General features: G+C 41.8%; 1 protein-coding gene across 3 annotated transcripts in view; it reads left to right on the top strand.

Annotated features, from left to right (window-relative positions):
- Positions 1–22628, top strand: part of LOC126336992 (endonuclease/exonuclease/phosphatase family domain-containing protein 1-like) — a 120595-nt gene that overhangs the window by 45448 nt on the left and 52519 nt on the right. For all 3 annotated transcript variants that reach the window (XM_050001234.1, XM_050001232.1, XM_050001233.1), the window contains exon 8: positions 21497–21548. In XM_050001234.1, the coding sequence (XP_049857191.1) occupies positions 21497–21548 (52 nt within the window). The remainder of the gene's footprint in view (positions 1–21496; positions 21549–22628) is intronic.

The following is a 22628-nucleotide window of genomic DNA, read 5'->3' on the forward strand; positions in this document are numbered from 1 at the left end:
AGGTTTCCCTTTTCTTAATCTTTCTTCTAAGATAAGTCGTAAGGTCAGTATTGCCTCACGTGTTCCAACATTTCTACGGAATCCAAACTGATCCTCCCCGAGGTCTGCATCTACCAGTTTTTCCATTCGTTGGTAAAGAATTCGCTTTAGTATTTTGCAGCTGTGACTTATTAAACTGATAGTTTGGTAATTTTCACATCTGTGACTTATTAAACTGATAGTTTGGTAATTTTCACATCTGTCAGCACCTGCTTTCTTTGGGATTGGAATTATTATATTCTTCTTGAAGTCTGAGGGTATTTCGCTGTCTCATACATCTTGCTCACCAGATGGTAGAGTTTTGCCATGACTGGCTCTCCCAAGGCCGACAGTAGTTCTAACGGAATGTTGTCTACTCCCGCGGCCTTGTTTCGACTAAGGTCTTTCAGTGCTCTGTCAAACTCTTCACGCAGTATCTTATCTCTCATTTCGTCTTCATCTACACCCTCTTCCGTTTCCATAATATTGTCCTCAAGTACATCACCCTTGTATAGACTCTCTATATAGTTCTTCCACCTTTCTGCTTTCCCTTCTTTGCTTAGAACTGGGTTTCCATTTGAGCTCTTGATGTTCATACAAGTGGTTCTCTTCTCTCCAAAGGTCTCTTTAATTTTCCTGTAGGCAGTATCTATCTTACCCCTAGTGAGATAAGCTTCTATATCCTTACGTTTGTCCTCTAGCCATCCCTGCTTAGCCGTTTTGCATTTCCTGTCGATCTCATTTTTGAGATGCTTGTATTCCTTTTTGCCTGCTTCATTTACAGCCTTTTTATATTTTCTCCTTTCATCAATCAAATTCAATATTTCTTCTGTTGCCCAAGGATTTCTACAAGCCCTCGTCTTTTTACCTAGTTGATCCTCTGCTGCCTTCACTACTTCATCCCTCAAAGCTACCCATTCTTCTTCTACTGTATTTCTTTCCCCCATTCCCGTCAATTGTTCCCTTATGCTTTCCCTGAAACTCTGTACAACCTCTGGTTCTTTCAGCTTGTCCAGATCCCATGTCCTTAAATTCCCACCTTTTTGCAGTTTCTTCAGTTTTAATCTACAAGTCATAACCAATAGATTGTGGTCAGAGTCCACATCTGCCCCTGGAAATGTCCTACAATTTAAAACCTGATTCCTAAATCTCTGTCTTACCATTATATAATCTATCTGATACCTTTTAGTATCTTCAGGATTCTTCCATGTATACAACCTTCTTTTATGATTCTTGAACCAAGTGTTAGCTATGATTAAGTTATGCTCTGTGCAAAATTCTACCAGACAGCTTCCTCTTTCATTTCTTAGCCCCAGTCCATATTCTTCCACTATGTTTCCTTCTCTCCCTTTTCCTACTGAGAAATTCCATTCACCCATGACTATTAAATTTTCGTCTCCCTTCACTACCTGAATAATTTCTTTTATCTCATCATACATTTCATCAATTTCTTCATCATCTGCAGAACTAGTTGGCATATAAACTTGTACTACTGTAGTAGGCATGGGCTTCGTATCTATCTTGGCCACAATAATGCGTTCACTATGCTGTTTGTAATAGCTTACCCGCACTGCTATTTTTTTATTCATTATTAAACCTACTCCTGCATTACCCCTATTTGATTTTGTATTTATAACCCTGTAGTCACCTGACCAAAAGTCTTGTTCCTCCTGCCACCAAACTTCACTAATTCCCACAATATCTAACCTTAACTTATCCATTTCTCTTTTTAAAATTTCTAACCTACCTGCCCGTTTAAGGGATCTGACATTCCACACTCCGATTCGTAGAACGCCAGTTTTCTTTCTCCTGATAACGACGTCCTCCTGAGGAGTCCCCTCCCGGAGATCCGAATGGGGGACTATTTTACTCCGGAATATTTTACCCAAGAGGACGACATCATCATTTAATCATACAGTGAAGCTGCATGCCCTCGGGAAAAATTACGGCAGTAGTTTCCCCTTGCTTTCAGCCGTTTGCAGTACCAGCACAGCATGGCCGTTTTGGTTAATGTTGCAAGGCCAGATCAGTCAATCATCCATACTGTTGCCCCTGCAACTACTGGAAAGGCTGCTGCCCCTCTTCAGGAACCACATGTTTGTCTGGCCTTTCAAACAGATACCCCTCTGTTGTGGCTGCACCTAAGGTATGGCCATCTGTATTGCTGAGGCACGCAAGCCTCCCCACCAATGGCAAGGTCCACGGTTCATGGGCGGGGGGGGGGGGGGGGGGGATAGCTAGATAGCCTATTGTAAGGTGTGTCCTTGTAAACATAATTACATTTTACAATGGGTTGGTTAGAAATCAAGTTAAAAACAACTTCTCAAAGTTTGAAGCAGAAAATATTCTTTCCCAAGGTAGATGAACAAGTAGAGAGGGAAGTAAGACAGAATGGTTGAACAAATTTCTCTTATATTGAGTGAATTGTTTTGGTTCTATGTGATGATTATCACATATGTCTGTCCTATTAAACTCGTGCATTAAACATATAAAACTTGTAGCCAAGATGAACATAGTTGAAAGATATAAAACACAATGAAAACTGTTCTTAAACATATCATCATAACATTTTATTATGTTTTATGCCTTTCGACAGTGTCTGTCTTGGACGCAGCTTTTTTATATTTTATGTTCTAGTTTAGTGAGACTGACATATGTAATCATGATCATGTGGATCAAAATCAATTGTGCAATAAAAGAGAAATTTATGCTGTCAGAAACTGTTTGAAATTATACAGTTTTCAGTATATTTCCCTTTCTCCGAGTCAGTTGTGAAGCTTCTTGCATAAGCTCAACAAAATAGTCAATATATGCAAAACCTGTCTACCCTTCCCAAAACCTTAAATGGAATAATAAACTAGCCTTTGTTGTAGTTGACCTCTGCAATAGTAAAATTGTTGGCTTCTGTCTTAAAGATTGTGCGTAAAGCTAGTCTAAAAAATGTTTCCACATTCAGGCTTCCCTGTGAATGATGAAATCTGCTCAATTTCCAAGGCATTGTAGTCAAAATCATTAGAGCCTGCAACTTTTCAATTACAGCAAGTGTAGTTTTCTGAAGACACACAATACTAAGATTTTGTTACTGAGCCAAGATAAGTTAAAGTTGCAGCCAGAACATGCTCCGTGATTTCATGTGCAATGTGATACGTTTTCTGTTAATGAGACATCATACTCACAGCTACTTGTGTGAACATATATGAACAGATTAAGACCTTGTGAAGAACTTTTCAGGAAACAAACAGTCCTCAGAAATATGACATCTTTCATTCAGTAAAACAGCAAAAAGATAAGAGGACATGGAGCTGTTGAAGGATTCGACAAAACATTCATCTAAGGCTCCAGCTCTAGGGTGAGTAAGCAAGAGAGGAGATAGTTGACCCTGAGAAGACTCCTCCAAAAATCTCTATCAGAATCTATGGAGATTCTTGTTCCATTTAAGATATAGAATTCCCAAACATACTGGTCACCATACAGTCATCGGCTTTGAAGTAGCCAGTAATGTTGCTGCTAGTTTTGGTAACATGCATAATGTGTCAAAAATATTAATTTATGTATTAAAATCACTACTCATTTGGTGGTCCTCCTGCATTCTGTGCCTGCCCCAATCGTACTCGTATTTCCCTATGTGTCATTGATACAATTTGCTCTCTTGACAAACTGTCTTTCGTTTTACAAAAAGTAGTGCATGACTCCATGTTATTATTTGAACAGGACTATTTGCTTCACATGAAGGAGTACAAATTTTCTTTATTCTAATATTTATCAAATTTTATTTGCATGTCACAGTTCATTTTTACTGATCAAGCAGAAGTTGCTTTGAAATATAGATCAGGGTATGTCTTGGATTTGGATAAGGAAGAAGCTAAGAGATTATGTGACGACTGTCTGTAATTAATATCTTCAGTGGCTTCAGTATTCAGTAGTATGGTGAATCCCTGCAGCATGCCTTTGCATCACACACAGCTCGCTCAGAAAAATTACCCTGTATTTAAGTTAGAAATTTTCATCACTCTTGTTTGTAATTAGAATACTATGTCAGGTGAGAACAAGAGAGTTTTGTCCTTTCTGTCGCGTCACCTAAGTTGTCCTTTCTGTCGAGTCACCTAAGAAGTGCACAGTAGTGCTGGAATTTTGCCGAATATTATTTCTTTCTCTTTAAAAATTAAATGACCTTCAAAGCCATATTGTTTCCTTACTCATCTCCTTTTATGTCTGAACTGCAACTAGTCGCATCGTTGTAGTTTAGTTGGACCTCTGGCTGGTTAGTTTTGTCAAAGTTTAATGCACCGGTAAAGCTGTTGTCCCATATTATCACTCAGTTTCTGTGCTTGTAACTCAGCATAAAATAAATCCTTATGATCACACTTGACTGTACTGGTCACAACTTTGCTTCCGCTCCACATGAAACAAAATCCAATGAGATTCAAGCAATCTTGGAATAATACATGGCATACTGTTTATGTTAGGTTTATTTTTATGTTGAACAGAGTATAGTTGGGATAATAATATGTAACACAACAGCTACCACAAATCAATGAGATTACTACTTGCAGTATTGGAATTAAAGCATGGATTCTTGTTAAAACTAAATTGGTGCTATGAACAGTCTTCCTTCTAGTGCAAGAAAAATACGATGTGCAAATATTGCAATAAAAAAAAAAGAATAATGTATACAGGATAATTTTTCTTACTGTGTCCATGGAGGTTTTTAGAATGTCTAATTTTACAACAAACTTGGTGCTTAACAAAATGTCAATTGTTCGATTACTCATACCTATTTAATAGAAGTCACTATAAGGTTACACTGATATTAGTTTACCTCAGATTTTCTGTGGTTGCTGATCATACAATTCATCCACTAAATCTTTATGAATAGCACGTATATATTTTAAGATGCCTTGCAGGATGGAAGAAATTACTGCCTCTTCTTATGATTGCAGGTAAAAGTCATGCTTATGGATGAATATAGCTTCACTACACATACTGCTGATGCACAAGTATAAATTACTCGTCCTTTCTATGTGAGATCTTAAACATAAGTTCTCTCTAGTGAGATTGAAACAAGACAAAGATAATTTTAAAAGCCATCTTTGCTATCTTCTGTGGCAATGTACAAATTTCTTATTATTGGGTATTATAAATGTATGGAATTTCCTGCACTTGTCTGCCCATAGATAGGATTGTTGTGCATAAGATGGTGAAATATGATCAAAGCCTAACACCACAGATACACTGAATAGAAGCATTCAGCACCAGTTACAGGCATTCTGTGTTCTTTCATGAGCGTGACTTGCAGGGTAACATTGTTGTAATGAACAATTGAAAGTATAGGTGCTTGTACAAATATCTTTCTCAGGTTTAAAGGAAAGAGCTGTTTATGTTGTTGTAGAGTATGGTGAAATGCTGATGCCTTCTTGAAAATTGCACCTGTGTACTCTGCCCAATTTATCTTTTCATCTTTTATTATTCCTAGGCCCTTTGCCAAGGGGCAGAATTTGATACCTGTACCATTTAAGGTTAACTATGTTAGATATTGGCTATATATTGGGCTTATGAGTCTAGAATGACAAAAAAGAGCTGCTTGTGTTTCAGATGAGTTGAGCTTTAATACTATATTCTGTGCTCAACTTGATAGTGTACACAGGTTAGTACTGAAATTCCCAGTGACTGTCTTAAAGTTTATTGGTTTTGTCTCTCTTCATCATTGACATTATCAGGATAGATTCACTATTGATTTCATAAACTCTATGGTGAATGTGACTAGTTGGTAGATACTAATAATTCAAATCCTGTTAGACAGCATAGTCCATGTAATATACAGCTTGGTTTTGTTTGGCAATACTGCAACCCACCTTTGAGTGTGTATATTACCACCTCTGTTAACAGCAATATCTCTCTTTCGCCTAATTGGATTCACTACTCTAGATGGTTTCTACTCAAGTGCCTGCCTGTGGGCAGCCAAGCACCTGTAGGTAGCAGTGGCCAGGGGTGGGCAAACAGCTGATGAGCAGGCAGTCAGGCCAGACGGTCAGGCTATAGTGCATGCATTGCCCTGGCTGATATCAGGCAGCAGCCAGCCAAGACCGAAGCAGCAATAGGGAAGTAACGAATTGTGTGACATTTTATAAGTTCCTAACCAGGGGCATACTGTATAGTTTTACCTGTTCCCTTTGGTAGTTCAGTTTGTTGAACTTGTGCATGTTAATTTATTGCTTAATAGACACAGTTCTCAGGTTTTCATTTGTGTCAGAAAGAAAACCAATTTTATGATGTATTAGAAGTACATAATAAGGAGCGAATTATTTAGTTTTACCTGAGTGCTTTGGTGGTTCACTTTTTGAATCTCTGCATATTAATGTAATTTATTGGACACAGTTCTTGCATTTTCGTCTTGTGCCTACAGTAGAGCTCCTTAGTCTGTGTTGATTGGCATTGTTTGTCTGTGTAGTGTAGTTTCCAACAATCTTTAGTATGGATAGGGACTGTTGATTGCTGTGTGCGGATGCAGGCCGAGTTAGTGACACTTCACTCTCAGCTCCAGGCTATGATGGCTTCAGTTACACTGCTTGAAACTGCAGTGGATGGGCATCACTGTTGTGGGCCGGCCATGGGGATCTAAAGGATGTCCAGCACATCTGAGTCCACTGGTCAATAGGCACCAGTGGCCAGCCCAGTTACTGCTCTCACTGACCTCTGGTCAAGTGGGAGGTCACGTCGGGGTGTGGCAGGCGGCGAGAGATTCCCAAGGGGACCACACATAAGGCCTCCCCAGTTAGTGTGACAAACAGGTTACCGCTGCTGTCTGTGGCTGATATTGTCCCTCAGCCAGATACAGTCACTTGTCTTGTTTCAGAGGAAACCTCTCAGCCTGCAAGATCTGGGCAATCAAAGAGAGTGGGGTTATTGTAGTTGAGAGCTCCAATGTTAGGTTTGTTTTGGGGCCGCTTAGGGACATGGCTGCAAAGGAGGAGAAGAAAGTCATTGTGCACTCAGTGTGCATGCTGGGTGCCTTCCAGATGCCATGAAGAGCACAGGGTGCAGCCAACTGCAGGTGGTGGCTCACGTCAGTACCAATGAGGTGTGTCACTTTGCATCAGAACAGATTCTCTCTGGTTTTGAGCGGCTGACAGAAGTGGTAAAGGCTGCTTGCAAGATGAAAGCAGAGCTCACTGTTTGCATCATAGTTGACGGGACTGATTGCGGACCTCTGGTACAGAGCTAAGTGGAGAATCTGAATCAGAGGCTAAGACGGTTCTGTGACTGTGTAGGCTGCAGATTCCTCGGCTTGTGCCATAAGGTGGTTGGGTTTCAGGTTCCACTGAATAGTCAGGAATCGCCTACACACAGAAGGCGGCTGCATGGGTAGCAGGGGCTGTGTGGACAATCATCTAGGTTACAGGGTTTCAGGGAAATACAAAAAGGGCTTCAGTCTCGAATGGTGCAGGTAGAACAGAGGAACTATTGGTTTAACAATTGTATATTATTACAGGTCCAAGTGCAAATAGAAAGCATTTATGCTTAAATTGTTATAAGCACTGAAAGCTAGCTAAGGCCAGAGATAAGTTCAGCCAAAATTTTTGTGAAGACCGTAATGGTATTTAGAAAGGACAGGTTAAACACAGTTGGCAGTGACTTTTTTGTCGCCATTAGTACTAGTTTATGGTGTAGCAAAATTGAAATAGATGAATTTTGTGAGTTAGTGTGGGTAGAAGTCATTCTTGGCAACTGGGATAAAATAATAATTGGATCCGTTATTGACCCCCCCCCCCCCCCTACTTGGATGATACAATTGCTGAAAGGCATAAAGAAAACTTGAGTTTCATTTTAAACACATACCCAACTCATACAGTTAAAGTTCTGTGGTGACTAATTTACCCTCAGCATTTTGGCAAAAATACAAGTTTAAACCTGGAGGTACACATTAATCACCATCCAAAATTGTGCTAAACGCATTCTCTGAAAATTATTTCGACCAGTTAGTTCATGAGCCCACACAAGTAATAAACGATTGTGAAGACACACTTGACCTCTTAGCAACAAATAATCCAGAGCTGATGATGAGCATCAAAACAGATACAGGGATTAGTGAACACAGGGTTGTCATAGTGAGATTAAATATTGTAACCCCAAATCCCCCAAAAATAAATCAAAAATATACCTATTCAAAAAAAGCACACAAAAGTTCACTTGATGACTTCCTGAGAGACGATCTCCACTGCTTCCAGATTAACAGTGTATGTTTAGAGCAGATGTGGCCTGGATTCAAATAAATAGTGTTGACAGCAGTCAAGAGATTTATAACAAATAAATTAACAAATGACAGAGCTACCTTGGTACACAAACTGGTGCAGAACACGGTTGCCAAAGCAACGAAAAAAGCATGTGAAATTTAAATGAACACAAAATCTTCAATATTGGTTATCTTTTACAGAAGCTCAAAACTTAGTGCATATTTCAATGTGAGATGCTTATAATAGTTACCCCAACAAAACTTCATCTCGAAACCTGGCAGAATATCAAAAAATAGTCTGATCGTATGTAATATATGCCATTGGCAAGACACAGTCAATACTTTCTCTGTGTGATAGCAATGGAAATGCTATTGACAACAGTTGTGGTAGAGTTACTAAACATAGCCTCCAAAAATTCCTTCATCAGAGAAGAAGAAGTAAATATTCCAGAATTCAAATCAAGAAGAGTTGCCAACATGAATAACTTAGAAGTAGATATCCTTGTAATAGTGAAGCAACTTAAATCACTTAATAAAAGTAATTATTCTGGTCCAGACTGTATACCAATTAGGTTCCTTTCAGAGTATGCTGATGCGCTAGCTCCATATTTATCATATACAGCCACTCGCTCGATCAAAGATCCATACCAAAGACTGGAAGGTTGCACAGGTCATGCCAATATTGAAGAAATGTAGTAGGAGTAAGCCACTAAATTACATGCCCATATCATTAATGTCAGTATGCAGTAGGATTTTGGGAAACGTATTGCATTCAAACATAATGAACTACCTTGGAGAGAGTGGTCTGTTGACACAAAGTCAACATGGATCTAGAAAACATTGTTCTTGTGATACACAACTAGCTCTTTACTCACACAAAGTGTCGAGTGCTATTTACAATGGATTTTAAATAGATTTCGTAGTTCTAGATTTCCAGAAGGATTTTGATACTGTACCACACAAGCGGCTTGTAGTGAAATCGTGTGCTTAAGGAATATCGTCTCAGTTATGTGACTGGATTCGTCATTTACTGTCAGAGCAATCACAGTTCATAGTAATTGATGGAAAGTCACCGAATAAAACAGAAGTGATTTCTGGCGTCCCCAAGGTACTGTTATAGGCCATCTGCTGTTCCTTGTCTATATAAACGATTTAGGAGACAATCTGAGCAGCCATCTTAGGTTGTTTTCAGATGATGCTGTCGTTTATCATCTGGGAAAGTCATCAGAAGATCAAAACAAATTGTAAAATGATTTGGAAGAGGCATCTGTATGGTAAGAAATTGGCAATTGATCCTAAATAATGAAAAGGTCATCCACATGAGTGCTAAAAGGAATATGTTAAACTTCAGTTACAAGATAAATCAGTCGAACCTAAAGGCTGAAAATTCAACTGAACACCCAGGAATTATAATTATGGACAACTTAAATTGGAAAAAACACACAGAAAATGTTTTGGGGAAGGCAAACCGAAGACTGTGTTTTATTGGCAGAAAACTTAGAAAATGTAACAGATCTACTAGAGACTGCCTGCACTATGCTTATCCATTCTCTTTTGGAGTACTGCTGCATGATCTGGGATTCTTACGAGGACTAATTGAGTACATTGACAAAGTTCAAAGAAGAGCAGCATGTTTTGTATTATCCCGAAGTAGGGTGAGCATGCCACTTATATGATACAGAATTTGGGGTAGACATCATTATAAGAAAGACGTTTTTCATTGTGGTGGAATCTTCTCATGTAATTTCAATCATCAACTTTTCCTCTGTATACAAGAATACTTTGTTGGCATTGATGTGCATATGGAGAAATGATCATCATACAAAATAAAGAAAATCAGAGCTCTCATGGAAAGATATAGGTGTTCCTTTTTTTTGTATTCTCACACTGTTCAAGACTGGAATAATAGAGAAGTATTGTTAAGGGTTAAGGTGTTCAATGAACCCTGCTGTAGCAGGCACTTAAGTGAGATATGCACAATATTGATGTAGATGTAGATTCCACTGACAGGCTAAGTCGCTCATGCATGTGCAGAATGCACACAATAGGGTCACCTGGCAGGTAGCCTATACTACCTTCACCTGACTGTGTGCGTGCCAATGGGTGCTTGTGGACAACATACGTACTCCTCAAGCCACTGTATTGTGCATTGCGAAGGTTATAATGTACCACTACTAGTCATTTTCTTTCCTGTTCCATTTGCAAACAGAGTGAGGGTAGGGCAGCAGTAGGGAGGTTAGACATTGGATGGCAGAGGGGGGTGGGGGCATTAGTGGAAAAGGACAGCAGTAAAAATACTTCGGATGTGTTGTTGGAATAAGGGACTTGGGTAGTGCTGGAATGGGAACCAGAAGAGGGGCTAGAGGGCAAGGACACAGACTAATGAAAGTTGAGGTTAGGAGGGTTACAGGAACTTAGGATATATTGCAGGGAGTGTTCCCACCTATGTGATTCAGAAAAGCTGGTCTTGATGGGAAGGATACAGATGGCACAGCCTGTGAAGCAGTCGTTAAGAGAAGAATGTCGTGTTGGGCAGCATGTTCAGCAATGGGGTGATCCAGCCATTTCTTCGCCACAGTTTGTTGGTGGCCATTCATGCACGGAGACAACTTGTTAGTTGTCATGTCCACATAGAATGCAGCACAGTGTTTGCATCTTAGCTTGTAGATCACATGACTGGTTTCACAGTTATCCCTGCCTTTGTTGAGGATAGGTGATGCTTGTGACAAGACTGGAGTAGAGTAGATGGTGGTGGGATGATATATGGGACAGGTCTCACATCTAGGACTATGACAGGGATATGAGCCATGAGGCAAGGGCGTTGGAAGCAGGGGTGGAGTAGTTATGGACAAGAATATATGAGTAGGGATGAAAAAGGTTAATGTGTATGTCCAGTGGGCAGTGGAATACCACTGTGGGAGAGGAGGGAAGGGTACTGGGTAAGACATTCCTCATTTCAGGACACAGAGAGAGGTAGTTGAAACCCTGGTGGAGGATGTGATTCAGTTGCTCCAGTACTGGGTGGTATTGAGTCATGAAGGGAATGCACCTCTGTGGCTGGACGGTGGAACTTTGGGAGGTGGTGGGTGGCCAGAAAGATAAGGCACAGATGATCTGGTTTTGTGCAAGGTTGGGAGGATAATTACAGTCTGTGAAGGCCTCAGTGAGTTCCTCAGTGTATTTCGAGAGGGACCGCTTTGCACTATAGATGTGACAGCGATAGGTGACTAGGCTGTATGGAAGGGACTTCTTGGTTTGGAATGAGTGGCAGTTGTTGAAGTGGAGGTGTAGTTTGCTTGGTAGGTTTGATGTGTGTGGAGGTGCTGATGTAGTCATCTTTTGAGGTGGACGTCAACATCAAGGAAGGTGGCTTGTTGGGTTAGGTAGGACCAGGTGAAGCAAATGGGGGAGAAGGTGTTGAAGTTCTGGAAGAATGTGGATAGGGTGTCCTCATCCTCAATCCCCCCCCCCCCCCATGAACCATGGAGCTTGCCATTGGTGGGGAGGCTTGCGTGCCTCAGTGATACAGATAGCCGTACCATAGGTACAACCACAACGGAGGGGTATCTGTTGAGAGGCCAGACAAACGTGTGGTTCCTGAAGAGGGGCAGCAGCCTTTTCAGTAGTTGCAGGGGCAACAGTCTGGATGATTGACTGATCAGGCCTTGTAACAATAACCAAAACGGCCTTGCTGTGTTGGTACTGCGAACGACTGAAAGCAAGGGGAAACGACGCCCGTAATTTTTCCCGAGGGCATGCAGCTTCACTGTATGATTAAATGATGATGTCGTCCTCTTGGGTAAAATATTCTGGAGGTAAAATAGTCCCTCATTCGGATCTCCGGGCGGGGACTACTCAGGAGGATGTCTTTATCAGGAGAAAGAAAACTGGCGTTCTACAGATCGGAGTGTGGAATGTCAGATCCCCTAATCGGGTAGGTAGGTTAGAAAATTTAAAAAGAGATAGAGGGGCTGGCCAGTACTTACCTCAGCTCAGTACAGCCGATAGAGACACAAAAAACAACCGAAAATTTAAGCTCCTAGCTTTCGGAATAAATGTTCCTTCATCAGGGAGGAGAGAGGGGAAAGAAAGGGAAGAAGGGAAAGTGGATTTAGTTACTCACAACCCAGGTTATGAAGCAACAGGGAAAGGAAAACAGGGAAGGTAGCAAGGATGGAGGCATGGTTGTCAGAGGGAAGCCAAAGATATTCTACTGCAGGTACTGTGCCAGCTTCAAGCCAAAGAGGATGCATACAGAAGTAAAGAGGTGTATAGTATAAAGATGTAGGATGGAAAGATGCATGAAGAAACCCTGCAATATTCCCAGACTACCTTCTCTACCCAGCGGTTCCTACCCCTGTAACCGACCCCGCTGCAAAACCTGTCCCATGCATCCTCCCACAACCACCTACTCCAGCCCCGCTACTAGGAAAACATACACAATTCAAGGAAGGGCCACGTGTGAGACTACACATGTCATTTATCAGCTGACATGCCTGCACTGCACAGCCTTTTACATCGGTATGACAACAACTAAACTGGCTGAGCGCATGAACGGACACAGACGAACTGTCCGCCTAGGAGATGTCCAATACCCAGTAGCGGAGCATGCCCTCCAGCATAATTCTAGGGACCTAGGAACCTGCTACACTGTACGTGCCATTTGGCTTCTCCCACCCAACACCAGTCCCTCTGAACTGCGGAGATGGGAACTTGCACTCCAGCACATCCTTTCATCCCGCCATCCCCCTGGACTAAACCTACGTTAAACAACCTCACTCCCATTTACTTTTCAGTCTTCTCCTCTTTCCCTTTCCTCTTTAGCCATTCATGCATCTTTCCATCCTACATCTTTATACTATACACCTCTTTACTTCTGTATGCATCCTCTTTGGCTTGAAGCTGGCACAGTACCTGCAGTAGAATATCTTTGGCTTCCCTCTGACAACCATGCCTCCATCCTTGCTACCTTCCCTGTTTTCCTTTCCCTGTTGCTTCATAACCTGGGTTGTGAGTAACTAAATCCACTTTCCCTTCTTCCCTTTCTTTCCCCTCTCTCCTCCCTGATGAAGGAACATTTATTCCGAAAGCTAGGAGCTTAAATTTTCGGTTGTTTTTTGTGTCTCTATCGGCTGTACTGAGCTGAGGTAAGTACTGGCCAGCCCCTCTATCTCTTTGTTAGTAATTGTTTCACATCTTTATATGAGATTTTCCATTAATTAATTTAAAAAGAGAAATGGATAAGTTAAGGTTAGATATTGTGGGAATTAGTGAAGTTTGGTGGCAGGAGGAACAAGACTTTTGGTCAGGTGACTACAGGGTTATAAATACAAAATCAAATAGGGGTAATGCAGGAGTAGGTTTAATAATGAATAGGAAAATAGGAATGCGGGTAAGCTACTACAAACAGCATAGTGAACGCATTATTGTGGCCAAGATAGATACAAAGCCCACACCTACTACAGTAGTACAAGTTTATATGCCAACTAGCTCTGCAGATGACGAAGAAATTGAAGAAATGTGTGATGAAATAAAAGAAATTATTCAGATAATGAAGGAAGACGAAAATTTAATAGTCATGGGTGACTGGAATTCGAGTGTAGGAAACGGGAGAGAAGGAAACGTAGTAGGTGAATATGGATTGGGGCTAAGAAATGAAAGAGAAAGCCGCCTAGTAGAATTTTGCACGGAGCACAACTTAATCATAGCTAACACTTGGTTTAAGAATCATGAAAGAAGGTTGTATATGTGGAAGAACCCTGGAGATACTAAAAGGTATCAAATAGATTATATAATGGTAAGACAGAGATTTAGGAACCAGGTTTTAAATTGTAACACATTTCCAGGGGCAGATGTGGACTCTGACCACAATCTATTGGTTATGACATGTAGATTAAAACTGAAGAATCTGCAAAAAGGTGGGAATTAGAGGAGATGGGACCTGGATAAACTGAAAGAACCAGAGGTTGTACAGAGTTTCAGGGAAAGCATAAGGGAACAATTGACGGGAATGGGGGAAAGAAATACAGTAGAAGAAGAATGGGTAGCTTTGAGGGATGAAGTAGTGAAGGCAGCAGAGGATCAAGTAGGTAAAAAGACGAGGGCTTGTAGAAATCCTTGGGCAACAGAAGAAATATTGAATTTGATTGATGAAAGGAGAAAATATAAGAATGCAGTAAATGAAGCAGGCAAAAATGAATACAAACATCTCAAAAATGAGATCGACAGGAAGTGCAAAATGGCTAAGCAGGCATGGCTTGAGGACAAATGTAAGGATGTAGAGGCTTATCTCAGTAGGGGTAAGATAGACACTGCCTACAGGAAAATTAAAGAGACCTTTGGAGAGAAGAGAACCACTTGTATGAACATAAAGAGCTCAAATGGAAACCCAGTTCTAAGCAAAGAAGGGAAAGCAGAAAGGTGGAAGGAGTATATAGACGGTCAATACAAGGGTGATGTACTTGAGGATGAAATGGGAGATGCGATACTGCGTGAAGAGTTTGACAGAGCACTGAAGGATCTGAGTCGAAACCAGGCCCCCGGAGTCGAGAACATTCCATTGGAACTACTGATGGCCTTGGGAAAGCCAGTCGAGACAAAACTCTACCATCTGGTGAGCAAGATGTATGAAACGAATGAAATACCCTCAGACATCAAGAAGAATGTAATAATTCCAATCCTAAAGAAAGCAGGTGTTGACAGATGTGAAAATTACCGAACTATCAGTTTAATAAGTCATGGCTGCAAAATACTAACGCGAATTCATTACAGACGAATGGAAAAACTAGTAGAAGCTGACCTCAGGGAAGATCAGTTTGCATTCTGTAGAAATACTGGAACACGTGAGGCAATACTGACCCTACTACTTATCTTAGAAGAAAGATTAAGGAAAGGCAAACCTACGTTTCTAGCATTTGTGAACTTAGAGAAAACTTTTGACAATGTTGACTGGAATACTCTCTTTCAAATTCTGAAGGTGGCAGGGGTAAAATACAGGGAGCAAAAAGCTATTTACAATTTGTACAGAAACCAGATGACAGTTATATGAGTCGAGGGACATGAAAGAGAAGCAGTGGTTGGGAAGGGAGTAAGACAGGGTTGTAGTCTCTCCCCGATGTTAGTCAATCTGTATATTTAGCAAGCAGTAAAGGAAACAAAAGAAAAATTCAGAGTAGGTATTAAAATCCAGGGAGAAGAAATAAAAACTTTGAGGTTCGCCGATGACAGTGTAATTCTGTCAGAGACAGCAAAGGACTTGGAAGAGCAGTTGAATGGAACGGACAGTGTCTTGAAAGGAGGATATAAGATGAACATCAACAAAAGCACAACGAGGATAATGGAATGTAGTTGAATTAAGTCGGGTGATGCTGAGGGAATTAGATTATGAAACGAAACACTTGAAGCAGTAAAGGAGTTTTGCTATTTGGGGAGCAAAATAACTGATGATTGTCGAAGTAGAGAGGATATAAAATGTACACTGGCAATGGCAAGGAAAGTGTTTCTGAAGAAGAGAAATTTGTTAACATCGAGTATAAATTTGTCAGGAAGTCGTTTCTGAAAGTATTTGTATGGAGTGTAGCCATGTATGGAAGTGAAACATGGATGATAAATAGTTTGGACAAGAAGAGAATAGAAGCTTTCGAAATGTGGTGTTACAGAAGAATGCTGAAGATTAGATGGGTAGATCACATAACTAATAAGGAAGTATTGAATAGGATTGGGGAGAATAGAAGGTCGTGGCACAATTTGACCAGAAGAAGGGATCAGTTGGTAGGACATGTTCTGAGGCATCAAGGGATCACCAATTTAGTATTGGATGGTAGCATGGAGGGTAAAAATCATAGAGGGAGACCAAGAGATGAATACACTAAGCAGATTCAGAAGGATGTAGGTTGCAGTAGGTACTGGGAGATGAAGCAGCTTGCGCAGGATAGAGTAGCATGGAGAGCTGCATCAAACCAGTCTCAGGACTGAAGACCACCACACCACACATCCTCAATCCAGACCATGAAGATGTCATCAATGAAGAATGAGCCTGATGAGGGTTTTAGGAATCTTTGTTTTTGGAGGGGGGGAAAAATGCAGTTAGTGGACTTTAAGCCAAAAATTGATTGTGCTTTACTTTTTTATGCAATACTTTGTCTTCAAATGACAGGTTGTTTCCCTTTCTATGATTACTCTTTTTGTCCCCTCCTTGCCATCATCTTCTGTATAATTTCATTTTTTTGATCATAGTAATGTGGTAACAGAAAAACCTGAAAGAAGTCTTTAGTATCCCCACAGCAGACCTCCCAGTGGAGGCAGATCAATTGGCAATGGTAGAACAGCAGAGTAGTTCAGGAACCTTCCATGGAGGGCGCATGTGTCGCGCAATATGGGCAGACCCTCTGAAGTGTTTACTTGCAAGCAGCAGTGAACAGAACAGGCAGTGCTCCGGCAGAGTTAGACTGTTGCAGACATAGTCTAGAGCTTGTGTCGAGAGTTGTTATTGTGCATGGTCATTAGACACCCATGATAGTCCTAACTTCAATTTGCACGGTAAGTTAGTCCCATTCACGGGGTTCTGTTCCTTGTTTGTTGCCAAGCCACCATCAGCATAAAGTACCATGCCAACCAAGTTAAGTAGCAGCATTCTCACACTTTCTGCAGATAGTAAAGTGATAACAAAGGACATTCTTACATGTGTGCTGCCCCTCTTTTTTTTCCATGGTGTTCACTTTGGTCAACCATGGACCTGGCATTTTAGCAAAGCTGATAGGAACAATGGTGCCTACAGGAGAACCAGCAGTAGTTGCACCAGCAACATCAACAGGAGCAGCTGCAGGTGCTGGTAACCCACAATATGAACTTTATCCACACCCTTGTCTCCCCGGGGAGTCAATTTTCTTCTCCACACCCTGTGTCATTTGCCAGTTTCCATAAGTCTCTAGAAAGTGGGATAATTATCCGTGCTGGTTCTCACTGCACTTTCTGGTAAGGCATATTGTTGATCTGGTTGATAGGGCCACCGAGTTGTTGACCAGCAGTGTGGGTTTACATGAAGTTTTCCAAAATTTAAAGCCCTCAACTGAGCCCGAGAAGCTCTCCTTTGATGAGTTTCGTCAGTTGTTCACACAGTATTTTGGTCCTCAAACTCATGTGATAGCAGCGGCATGGTTGCATTTTAACAAGCATCGCAGTCACTCTGGGCAGCCATAAGTGGCCTGGATCACAGATTTGCATGGCCTCTCACAAAAGTGTCGTCTTGAGTGTCCTGTGAGCCACCTCTTATGCTGACTGGCTAATTCATGAAGTGATGGGTCAATTCCTGATTACGAGATTCAGATTAGGGCTTTGACCTTGTCCAATCATTCTTTAGCCAACATTGCCCAAAGTTCAGAGTCACATAAGGTTACGGTAGTGGGAAGGGATGCCCTTTCTGATAACTGGCAGGTGGCTCAGCTGGGTGTATGTGATAAACAGCTCTTGATGCACCATGGGATACCCCAGGCAGCAAAACCTCTAGCGAAGTCAACTTGTGTTACCACCATTAATGATGTCAGTGCCAAGGTGTTGCATCGCAGCCTGACCTCACCTGCAGTGAGCAAGACATGTTCACACTAGTTGCAGCATCCTAATTCCTATTGGCAGGATTTTTCGAGTCCTCAATGTCATTCCCTTCCCACTCGTTGGGAGAGCCAGTGGTCCTGCCCTGACTGTCATTTATCACGTCGCTGTGACTCCCCATGTGTGGAAGCCACATTAGTCAGTGGAAGCATCAGTCAGCCTCATTAATTGGGATACATACAGTATCTTGGGGATGGATGCTGCAATGACTGCTCTATCAGGTTGTGTCTTTCAGTAAACAGTGCATTCCATTCAGAGGGCAATTCTCTACCTCTGCGCATTACAAGAATGTTGAACAGCAACTTAACATTGTTAGTGGTCAATTTAGCACTGGTGCAAAATATCTTTGGACTCAATACCTTTCCTATTTCCAGATTTCAGATATTGGACAAGTGCATTTACTGTCTCAGTTCATTCCTTTTCATGATTTGGACTCCTTACTGCAATCCTACAGCCCACTGTTTGAGAGTACCTTGGGCTGGGCAGAAAATTTTGAGGCACGTTCTCCAATTTCAGTGAGTCAGTAGGACACTCCTTTGCTGGTAATTCAGAAACCCAAAAGTGCCGTGTGCCTCTGTGTCGATTTTGAACAGATGGCCAATGCACAATCTGTCGTTTATTTGTATTGCATTCTGTGTGACGCGGAGTTGTTGGCAAAGTTGTTGTTGGTGGAGTGGGAGGGAGGAGGGAGCAATGTTTTTCCCTGCATCGACTTGAGTGATGCTTATCTTCAGGCACTTTTCTAGCAGTTTCTACTCAATGGCCTTCATTGCAAGTCCTCTCCATCGGTGCATTTTTGGGTCATGTGCTTAGTAAAACAAGGCCTTGTTCCCATTGAGACCATTGTCAATCTACAACTGCCCACGAATCTGAAGGGGACCCAGTCTTTTTTTGCATAAGATTTGACATTATGCTTAGTTTATTCCCGATGCTATGCACGTCTGCCAGCCTCTTAATCGTCTCTGCCAGAAGGACATTGAGTTTGTGTGGCTTGTGGACTGGCAGTGGGCTTTTCAGTCTCTCAAGCAGTGTTTTTACTGTACCCTTTGCCTGGATTCACTTATGCTCATTACACCTTTAGCCCTGTCCTGTGATGGATACTAGTATGGCATTGGTGCCATCCTGTCTCATCGAAACCTGGATGGCACCAAATAGCCCATGCTTACACTTCGAAGACACTTTCTGCTGTGCAATGGAACTATTCACAGGTGGAAAAGGAGGCACTAGCTGTTATTTTCGGGACCAAAAAGCTCCACACTTTCCTGTATGAGGTGAGGTACATCCTCATCACTGGCCACAAGCTATTGGTTTCCTTATTTGGTCCTCATTCTGATTTCCCAGATAGGACTATCCACTAGTTGCAGCAGTAGGCCCTCTCTCTTGGCAGCTATTCTTATAGCGTTCATTAGTGCTCCACCACCCACCATGTTTATACTGATGTGCTGGAGTTCGCCCAGCAAGAGGCTATTGTGTTTACCTTGGATGATGGCTTGCAGCAAACCATGTCAGATTTTCTGTTGACAGCATGAGAGGTCACAACTGCCATGGTGGTTGATGCACTTCTCCAGAAAATGGCTTCAGTGGTCCAGATGAGTTGCCTGGAGCATGTCTCGTTGGTTGCGTATCCAGTGCGGGCATACTTTTTTTCTCCTTTGTGCTTGACTGAGCATTTTCTTTGGGGTCCTCATCACTGCCACAGAGGAGCAATGCAGTTGAGTGGTTGTCCCCTGCATCCTTGCATTCTCCAGTTGCTGCATGTGTCACACTGGGGTATAACTTGGACAAAGACTTGTGACGTCAAACATCTGGTGTGAACTTGAGGGGCTTGTGCACAGAACTGGGCCATACCACTCTGCCAGTTCTCTCCTTGGGTAGCATCCTTGGTATGTAAACTGCATGGGTCCCTTTTTGGGCAGCATGTGGTGGTTTGTTGTAGATACGTTTTCAAGTTTCGCATTCATAGACAAGCTGCCATCCACGTCATTGTCAACCACCATTTGTGCGTGCTCAGTTACTTTTTCCATTGAGGTATCCCTTTGCATTCTACTGTCTGATAACAGTAGGCAATTTTTGTTGTTAGGGTTTGAACACTTTTGCATCTGCAGTGGTATTCAGCATCCGAGTACCATTGTATTTCTCTCGGCTTCTAACTCGGAGGTGGAGTGCTTTAAGCTTACATTCAAGACCCAGATGTAGTAGTCCATGTCTACCCCTTCCTGTGTTGATGAATTGTCAAGTTTTCTGACTATGTACCAGGAATGCCTGGTCAACATGTGCAATCCAGCATGAGAGCCAGGTACAGCATTCTTCTTGATTTATTGCATCCTAAGTCACATGCCACAGACCTTGGCCCACTGCATTTCCCTGCTGAGGCTGCCGTTTGGGCCTGATCCTTTGGCTGGTGGCTGGGATGGCTGCCGGATGTTGTGGTGGGCCACAATGGATGGCAGTTGTTCGTAATGGATGTCTGTGGAGAGCAACATGACTCATCATGCCAACCAGTTGTGCCTATGCGCTGGGGGAGTGTTGGCATTGCGGCCTTCCAGTCAGCTGAGTGACAGTGTTGAATGTGACGTTGTTCCCAAACGAGGCTTCCACTTGCAGCATTGTGCCTCACTTTTGCCATCCCCTCCATGCCCTCCGACTTCCTACCATCGCCTGTCCCATTTTGCCCCGGTGAAACTAATACCTCCACCTGCTGTGATTGAGTCTATGGACTTCAACCCACCAGATTTCAACCCACCTCCCTTACCTTCTGCCTCCTCTCCCTCTTTGTCAACGAACATGGCCTCATCCCCACTGCCATTGGATGAAGTGTCCTTCCACCCTTCTAGCAGAGCCAGCAGTGTCTGTGTTGCCTTCTTTGGTAGTTAGTTCACTGCAAGGTTCTCCAGTGCTCTCTCCAGTTCTGTGATGGAGGTTGGTATTCAAGCCAATTTTCAGCCCTACATGGTCTGGTAGTAAGCCTGAAGCACCGCACTGACTGTGTCGAGAAGCGGTGTTGTCACACCTTCTGCAGAAACTGAAGAGTTTAAATAATAATTGAAAGGCCAGACCTTCACTCACTTTTAAAGGGATATGGAGTGGTGAATCAACATGCCAGAAGTGCTGAATACACTCTCTCTCTCTCTCTCTCTCTCTCTCTCTCTCTCTCTCTGCCTGTTTCCTCTTTAGAGTGTGGAGTCTTCTGACAGGGAAAATGATTTGGGAGTTGGGGGGGGAGAGTTGTCATCCGTTCAAATGATTGTAATTATTACATGGAATAATAACTAAGTATATTTACTTTCTGTGACCTTCCATTACGTCATGGTGATTGACACCACCTTACTGTTAGTTGTAGATATGAAATTAGTGCCTAGCTTCCTCTCTCCGAACCCGACACCCCCCCCCCCACCCCCCCCCCCCCCCCCCCCCGGCTGCCTGTAGTTTGTTTTTGCTGTAGTTAGCTCATCAGTTCAGTGCCTCTGGGTTATCAGTTATTTTATTATTCTCAGATATGTATCCTTTAAAGCAAAGTGTAAGTCATGCTTTTGGTTGATAACATTGCTGTCTTAAGACAGCCAACATTTGACAGTGTTGGCAATGCATAACAGATTTAAACATACATTTGTCAGTTTACTTTAATAGTACTTTTGGTTTCAGGTTTTCTGTGATAGCTGTTCAGGAAGTTATGGACAGTTTTACTTTAAAAAAGGTATGTATTTTATACACCATCTTTTTCAATGTCATGTGTATCTGTATTGATGTGAATATATATTTGTTGAGAGTATAAAAGATAACTCTCATTTCTTCCCTGTCAGTGCCCATCCTTTATGCTTCAGTCTAAGGACGAGTGTATATTTTTGTACTTGGAGATAATGTTTTTATACTATTACATTAGGGTATATTTTTACTGTTTTCTTGAGAGGAGCAAGGCAATGGAAGTAGAGTGTAGGATAGTTACAAACACAACTTTCTTAACAATTGTTAATCGGTAGCTAATATAGGACATTGTAACTAATGAGTAAAAGACAACAACTTCTTCATTCCGTAGAGAATTGCAATAGTGTAAGAGCTGCAATATGTGGATGCATGGGTTAACACTGTTTGAGCTCCATGTGTTGCCTTTTTTCTTAACCATATCTAACAAACAGCTGTTTGGAAATCACAGATGTCAGTCACATGTCCTTCACCAGCACTCAGATGCGAATGCAACCAGAGCAACATTAGGCTATGTAATGTTGTCTTTACTAATCATTTCAATGCGCACTTATTTGTCCATGGTGGAGCAATGAGTCCTGTAAGTATACATGTTTACCTCACAACTCAGTATTACAGTAGTTGCACTAGTGTACTACAGTGTTGTTACGTGTACAGTCAAAACAGTACAGGTCATTGTAGTGAAACTATCACAGGTCTTCACACACGCAGAATGTGGTGCCATGACCTTTGTCTACAGGTTCTGCAAAGATAATTCCAGACTTCAAGCAAAGGACCATAAAATGAGCTCAGATCAGCAACACAACAACTGTCTATTAGAGTTGCAAGATGGGTACAAACCATTAAATCATAATGTTTTATCTACTAACACCTACATTTGTCCTATTGACCCTTTTTTCATTAGTTTTCTCAGAAACTTAAGAACAAGACCTATTTTTATATTACATGTTTTGTTCAGAATCACCAAATGAGATGGTGACAACTACTCTTTCTTCATACTCATGTAGGTTCTGATGAAAATAACAAAATACATGAAACAGTTCTTTCAATCATCCTTGGAGCTTCCGTGGCATCA

Source organism: Schistocerca gregaria, chromosome 2, assembly GCF_023897955.1.
Source record: "Schistocerca gregaria isolate iqSchGreg1 chromosome 2, iqSchGreg1.2, whole genome shotgun sequence".
NCBI lineage: Eukaryota > Metazoa > Arthropoda > Insecta > Orthoptera > Acrididae > Schistocerca > Schistocerca gregaria.